Source organism: Orbicella franksi, chromosome 3, assembly GCF_964199315.1.
Source record: "Orbicella franksi chromosome 3, jaOrbFran1.1, whole genome shotgun sequence".
Lineage (NCBI taxonomy): Eukaryota > Metazoa > Cnidaria > Anthozoa > Scleractinia > Merulinidae > Orbicella > Orbicella franksi.
The window spans coordinates 29,551,857-29,560,013 of record NC_138147.1 but is presented as its reverse complement, the minus strand read 5'-3'; the positions used below and the strand labels follow the sequence as shown (position 1 = coordinate 29,560,013).

Here is an 8,157-nt window from a genome sequence, read left to right as displayed (position 1 = left end):
CATATCATTTTGAGCCAAACATGCTCCAAACTCCGAAATGGTAGCATTTACAGATAGCGAAGTGCATAATCGCTAGCTGAAGAAATAGATTTTGCTGACCTTGTGAAGGATGCCAAGTCAGTTGCAGGTTTTTCTCCATCCCTCCAATTTCGAGTCGGACGGAATGAGGTTACATAACCACGGCCTGGCTGCCAGGCAGCTTAAAAATGGAGGCCTCCGAAGTCGCTTCTTTCGAGACGAAATTCTTCAGGACAGCGGGCACTTCAGAGGCTGAAACTTAGGTCAATGGAAAAGCTGAATGTTTACTTGCTATAGGAGAAGACAAAAGAAGTAAGCTTTTTGGAGTGACCTTCTCCTTTAAAACAGTTGCTAAAAGAGACTTGCATGGAGTGATTTGCGTATTTTGTTTATGTAGATTTCCTTGTTTTGTTTGTTCAATTCATTTGGTTTGGTTAAATGCTTTTTGATGAAATAAGGTTATTGTGCTGAATATTAAAATGACTAGTGTTTTATGGCAGCTCCGCGCTTTTTAGGGTTGGCTAAATCTATATATTATGCTCACTCATGCTGTATACATGTATATGGTTTTTATATCAATCATAAAAACATTGTAGGAGGCGGGTAGGATAATGTGTTCAAAAGATTTCTAGAAAAAAAGACAGAGGTATTTTTGATATTTTTAGAACTAGCATTCTATTTTTGGCTTCGAACGAAATCTTTATATTGGTTCTATGAAAATTACTACTGAAAATTTTAGATCTAGTAAAAGGTGGCAACTTTGTTATAGCTCACGTGTCGTTTGTTTCCAACTCTCTTGTTACTTTCACCCTCAGTGAATAATAAAAATACCCTGATTGTCCTCACTGATCAGTTCCTGACACAATGTTTAATCACATTCCGCTTAGTCGGTGTCCTTTCTTCCCCACAAATCTCTTGTTAACCATGTTTCCATGGTTACATGACATTTTCTACGAAATTGGAGGCTTAAACCCTTAATAAAAAGTTTGCCCTCAGTTAATGAGCCTCGGAACAAAGTCAAACATTTACTACACACGCAAACAGGCAAATTATGAAGTTTAAAACCCAGTAATGAAGAACTGTGTTTTCCTTCATCTCCGTCAACGATAAAAACTTAAACGGGTTCAAAGTGTCTGCTATATACCAGGTGTCAGTGGTGAATTTCGTTTCAATTTGTTTGTATTTTTTCCCAGGTCATAAGGTTGTCGTCATAATTACTCATATTTTGACGGGCGTTTAGCACGCAATCCTTAGTTAGGTTGAACATTTTGATGGCACATTTGAATGTTTCACTCTTTGTCGTCAAGGAAAGTTAAGTCTTACACAAATGTTGATGAAGGAAACTCAGTGAGAGAATCAACGCTCTGGACGTGACACCTCTATTCCAACGCCATGTTTTTCAAAACTCTAACCAGTTTTTTCGACCACTGCGCGCTCTGTATAAAAATACCGTGAAAACTGCAACAGTAAACATCTTTTCGCCTCAGTCAACCACTGAAACACGGGGAACCCATGCTCGTTCTCCTTGGTTAACTGACGTAAATAGTAACGTGCAAATCTTTGAGACAGCTTTGTTTTAGGACAATATATGCGGGCTGTTTGCCCGTACAGATCAAAGTCACGCCATACAAAACTTTTGCTCAGTCCACCTCTATACGTTTTCAGGGCACAGGGCACAGGGCACATTTTCAAACTGTAATATACTTTCTTCGGCCACGCTAAAACCGCGACACTGGTGGGTACCATGTAGTCACGCAAACTATCTTTCAGTTTTGACAGTGACATCATCCTTTGTCAAATTACTAGTATTTGATATCTGCATATTTATTGCATATCTTTCTGTTTAGTTCGCGCAGACTAGGTCAACCGTAGAAGTAATACAGTCTCTACGCTAGGTTCGTGTTGTCTGACTTTGGGTTACTCTTTCAAAGAATCGTTCGATGAATCAGCACTGTTGGTCGATCACGAATTGGTGAGTATATAACTTGTCGTGGCACGCATGCATTCTGTAAGTGATAACATGAGTTAAACAGTTGACATTTGCGAAAAGTTTATTATTTCGGTTTGCTGCATGGTTTTGGTTTGCTGTGAACTAATGTTCCTTCTGACATATAAACGACCATTGTTTGGCAGCTAGTAGCCGACTAGTAGATGAATTAGTGCCGTGTAGTAAAAGAAAATACTGCGCCACAACACTGTGCGTTGCCATGAGGAAGTTATCACCCGCTCAGTCAATTTCAGCTTCGGAGGGCTTTTGCCTTCAAGTAGAGCTGTGAAATCTCATAAAGAGTCAGTTCCTAAAATAAATCTGGAACATGAAACAGAGTTCTGATATCGTTGCTTAGCGTCCGCTTATGCGCGGGTCAGAACGAATGTTAATACTATATAACAATGGCGCTAACGTGAAGTTAATTTGTTTCATTTACAAATTTATTTTGTTGTTCACGAATGTTTGTCCATTATAATATTCTCTCTTTTGCTCGTGATGTTGATAGAGCAGGTTGAGGGTTGGAGTGAGATTTCAGTTCAGCTTAAATTTCGGCGACAATTTACATTCAGCAATGACTTTCCATTGTTCATTAGGCGACGATGCTTGCATTAGGTCACTGAATTTATCATGACGGAAATAACTTGAATTACAGTACATTAAATGCCGTAAAATACAAAGGTTCAATAAATTACAGGTCTTATTTCAAGGCCGCTTAGTCAAAGATATCTGCAGTAGTACTAGTTAACGAACGTCTTCCAAGTTAGGGTTTTCACCTTTTGAGCAAAATCAGGTGAACTAGTATTGGTTCAAGACAGATATTTCTTTTTCGGTCTTACCCTGCGTCCAGACGATTATTATTTCCTTTATTTCATCGAAACAAAGTCCGTTTTCCGCTAGACAACGAGTAGTCCCTCTTTCGCTTAGTCCGTCGTGCGTGACGCGAAAGAAATTCGCGAGAAAAAGATGGCCGCGCGAAATCCTGGGGGCTAGGAGCGCGTGCTCCTCGCCTCCAGGATTTCGCGCGGCCATTTTTTTCTCGCGGTTTTCTTTCGCGTCACGCACGACGGACTATGCGAAAGAGGGACTACTCGTAGCCTAGTTTTCCGCGTAAAACACAAGACGTTTTAGGCGTCTGAACACAGGTTCTGCTTTGTGTACTTATAACAACAGCAACAAAAAAAACCGTATAATACATGTATAACATTTTTCAAATCACCAAAGGCGCAAATGGTAAGGCGACAGCTCACGATAGTGCTTCGTTCATGCTTTCGTCGTTTTATATCTGTGAGTGTGTGCGAAACTACTGATGATATTGATAAAACGGCGTGTTAATAGGGCCGTCGATAAAACCAGGAGCATGGAACATTCTGGCACATCCCGGAACATGGAAAATTATATAAAAACAGGAGCCATAATCGGGGACGGAGACCGTAAGTCTTGGGAATCGCGCGCACCCATGATATGAGACAATTTTTCTATTTTTAGAACAAATTGCGCCATCCTGACGTCATATATCCGCGCGGATCCACGCACATGTCGGGGGCTCTCGCGTGGATGTTGTCACGTTGCGTGATCAAATGGTGAGGGTTGCAAGATTCTCTTGCAGATTTGTCACAGCGATGGCAGGGAATAGGACAGGAAATAAGAACCAAGGACTCTTATATGTAGTTTTATGCTCTGAGCTAGTGGAAAAGGTGAGTTTTTCAGGGTCGAAAACAAGACTTTTCGCGCTGTGAATGAATAATCTGCTCGCGCTAGTTGTACGAGTAAGATTTTGCGTTTGTTCTGTAAAGAAAAGTTATGTAAGAAAACTTTTAACTCTGGTATTGAGTTAATTTGTGAGTTTCCCAAACAATGCTCAATCATAACCAAACCCTGTTTTTGATAGTTTCTTATTGTTTTTGTTTGTTTGGCGAGTTTGCAAAAGTTTTATGAGAGGAAAGTCTGACGCGTACAAGTAGCTCATTTGCATAGTGTAGCGCGTGCACATTCAAAATCAAAGTCGGTGTTTTTAATTGTCAACAAATCTTGACAAAGATTTCTTTCACTGTCCTTTGTACTGAGATGCTGCAACAATTTTCACCAACGCCAAAAGGCTACTAACATCATGTGTGTTTCTTTAACGTAGTGAAATTTTACACTGCGAAAATATAATACAAAAGGAGTTTGATAACTCAACCAACAAAATCGAAATCGTTATTCGAGTTGATTACAGAAAGCGTCGTCGTAACTTTGCTGATTATTTCTGCTGTATTCACATATTTTCAGCTAAGCTTTTAATATGTTCTCAAACATTTATCAACCTTAAACATATCTAAAAACTAGAGATATTATATGAGTTCGATCTACGCTTTCACACGAAGGTGCGGAAGTCCAATTTGTCATGTTTAATTTTACTGACTGTACAAAACACGCATCGGCGGGCGCTGTTATTCATCAACAACAGAAAATTTATTGGATTTTTACACAAACACAAAACTGAGCAGCATCTACAGACATAAACTTAATTGTCACTTATTGGGCCTTTATAAAACATCAAGCGTTGCTTACGATTCAGGCCAAACTCAAACTTGCAATTATTATTATTTTTTTTACTTTTCGGTCAAGATAGACACTGGTGAAATCCTCGCTAGCGTGTGGCAAGAAGAGGGAAACTTTGAAGTCCTGAAACGCTGCCATATCCAAACATATCCAACTAGTCTTTTTGCCGTGTTACGAAGGAGCTGTTAATCTTTTTTATATGTCAAACTTAGAGTGGAGTAATGTGGAGCTCTTGTAAAAGAAGCAGCGGAACACAACTTAGTCAGTGATATAAAGCGGCACATAACTAAATTCGACATTGTCTTACTTCACTCAAACTGGAGCAGTTTACGACGAAAATCCTGAAGTAAAATTCCAACAGACATGAACTTATTGAGTTGTGGGCCAAAAGCATCAAACATTTCGGAAATTTCGGACGCCATTTCCCCGCGCTACATCCGCAAAAATCCTTGCAGCATGTACGCGCGTGTGACGCACATGATGGCGCAATTTGTTCTAAAAATAGAAAAATTGTCCCATATCATAGGGACAGCCCCAATACTAGAAATAGCGCGCGCTTACGGTCTCCGTCCCCGATTATGGCTCCTGCTAAAAATTATGAGAAAAATGTGTAAAATTAAATAAAGAAATAACCAAAAAAGCTAATTAAAGAAAAAAGAAAGATAATTAAAAATAAATAAACTGGTGTTCACGGGCCAGTGTAAACGCCCATGCATGTTCATGTCTACAGGCAGATAAGTGCGAAAAATTTTCATTTAGAGTAAGTTAAACGATGGTTTGAGTGGGAGAATTTAAGCCTTTCCTTTTCTTTAAATCGCCCCTTGGACAGAATCTGAAGGTTTGCGATGTAAGTAAATTTATGGTGTAGAACTGTTGTAAAACAAGCAAATTCCGTCCGGCAAGTCAATAAATCATCAGTGTTCGAGTACTTCGAATTAGTTTAGACAAGAAACTATATACCGTGTATAACCATGGGAAATCTTGTATGTATGTCTTTGACGCAATAAATTGAATAACGAAATCAGAAACTTATGTAGATTGTTTACAGTCCCGTGTTTTTCGGTCTACTTGAAGAGTTGGAACGCCACTATCTTGGTTTTCTATGAATGAAAGAAATATGGGAAGAGGACAGAAGCCCCTACCCTGGGGACAGGTGCTCTCCCCAGTTTTCGGTAGCCAGTTTTTCATTTTTTTTCATTTTTTCATTTTTTTTTTTTTTTGCAAACTCGGAGCTGAAACCAGATAATATTTTTATTTATTTATTTATTTATTTATTTATTTATTTACCTTTTACTTATTTGTCTTTTTACGCTCTTTCTTTATTTAACTTTATATATTTTTCTCATAATCTATCTCTGGTCTATCTTATGTAAGGAATGTCACAAATGGCTGCTGACTAGTTGTAAAGTAGCGATACTAGAGTCGGTGCCTGAGTTATTAGCTTTATGAACAGACTAAATTACGAGCCCGCGGCCCGCGCTCCTCCCCTATTCCCGGCGCGGAACGTATACGTATACCGGACACTAGACAGCGGCTGCAATCGAACCTATGGGTCAGCCTATAGTTCTGCTTATTTATGCCTGCTGTATCTTTTTTTGCATATGTTTGGTAATGAACTTTGAGCTTTAAACTTTAATTTTATTTTGTTTTCTTACATAAAGTTACAATTGCCTGCCTCCCGCAACTAGTTCCAAAACTAATTGAGGCGGGGGCAAGAGTTGATGTTAAAAAGGAAAGGGAGAAAAAAGTAACGATAATATTTACAACAAAATTACAAAAGGTACAAAAACTGCAGGTAACCGAGAACAAAGTAACAGTGTAATGTGCACATACATAGGCGATTAGAATACTATTATCAATAAACTATGTTAGTTTAGAAAAAAATTTGTATCAGTTGGGAGACTTCACTATAATCATATTCATGTTTTAAAACATCAAGGAGAAAGTTTCTTGATTTTATCTCGGATCATGATCTGGTCTTAGAGTTACGTATTGTACTGGTTTTAAGAAGTTGATTCAGGAGGTTTATTGGGCTATTTTGTGTATTGATTTCATACATCAAGTTGCACAAATGCTGGAAAACTAAGAATGACTTTGGAAAGCACTTGGCTTTAAGAAATAAGAGGATTTCATGTTCTCAGGTGTTCCGAAAGAGAATCAAGCGCGATGCACGTTTTTATAAGACTAGGAATCGTTTGAGCTGTGTTTTTTGGCGGAAACCCCATGAACCAATATTGCTCTCAGTTATAGCATAATTTTCAAGTTTAGCTAATAGGATGCTACGGTTAACTGTGTCAAACGCCTTGTTAAGATCAATTAAGATACCACATGTATACTTTCTGCTGTCCATATTGCCGTATATCTGGTATATATCTGGTATTACGTACATGTTGTGTCCTATGTTTGCTTCAAAACCCATATTGGAAGTTATAAAGTATATTAAAGTGTATTATTTTTGTCAATAAATTTAATAAGTCGGTTATATATAAACTTTTGAAATATTTGATTATAAGTCGACAACAATTAAATAGGTCGGTAGTTTTCAGGAAGAGCATCATTTTAAAGACTGGAACAATTTTAGCGAGCTTAAATTTTGCTGGGTAGATCCCAGAAAGAATAGATTGATTAACTAGTTCAGCTAGTGGTATTGCTTGGGTTCTTCAAGACAGTTGAATTCCTTTTTACTTTCTCATTTACACTAACGTCAACGCCGTTTTCAGCAATAATCATGATGGTATAGTGATTGCACAATGTACAACGATAATGATAATTTCATTTCTATGATCACAGCCCGGTGACCTCCTATCAAATAAGATAGTGACAGAGTGAGAGTTTAGGCATTATCTAGCGATATTTACAACCCAGTTTGACTAACGCTATCCACCGGATATATCGTGGACAAGTGTTAGCAGAACAAACCACACCTTCCTGTGATAGTGAATTCTCCGGTCGAAAGCGTTGTTAACCATTTGAACAACTGGTATCTGGACTTTTGATCTTGCTTAAAGCAACCGCCTCCAAAGTTAAAATTATTCATCTTCTCATTTTTTAGTTATGAGTGATCAACATGCAGCATATTTGGACTGCTTGTTTACCCACCTTGGCGTTTGTAGCTTTGGCGTTAGCAATTCAAAGGGAACTAGAAAATACAGATAAACACGACTGGCATTGGATTAAGAAAAAGTCGACTAGGGTATTAGGGGTAAGTTGGAAAGTTAACCATTAGCATGATGTCCTTTATTATTAAAAACTGGATCATTGGATAACGTAATTCAAGAGTTCCATTAGCCTTGTCATCACTGGTATATATGAACATTTATACCATGCTCTACAAATATGGAAAACGTACGTGTCATTTTTTGGGGTCGTTCTTATTTTCATTTTATGTTAATTGTCTATATATTGAGGGCGTTATAATAAAACAATTGTTCCACTCGCGCCTGTTGGATATGAGATGAATATAGCCGTGAAGTAGTTGTTAAATCAATGCTGTTCCCTTTATTTCCAATCGCCTCCTATCCAGAAGCGCTTATAATCAACCTCCTACTGAATGGTTAAAGCAAAAAAATCATTTGGGTTTTACTAATAGGTAAATGCTATGACAGGTA

General features: G+C 38.1%; 1 protein-coding gene across 2 annotated transcripts in view; it reads left to right on the top strand.

The window, feature by feature from the left end:
• The window catches only part of LOC145481830 (ephrin type-B receptor 1-B-like), a 46,139-nt gene that overhangs the window by 25,048 nt on the left and 12,934 nt on the right, over nt 1-8,157 (top strand). Inside the window, exons 1-2 of one of the 2 annotated variants that reach the window (XM_081460374.1) lie at nt 1,866-1,990; nt 7,602-7,751. In XM_081460374.1, coding sequence (XP_081316500.1) covers nt 7,617-7,751 — 135 coding nt within the window. In that variant the 5' untranslated portion in view covers nt 1,866-1,990; nt 7,602-7,616. Of the gene's footprint in view, nt 1-1,865; nt 1,991-7,601; nt 7,752-8,157 lie in introns of those variants that run through there. The other variant, XM_081460375.1, reaches the window with a different exon arrangement.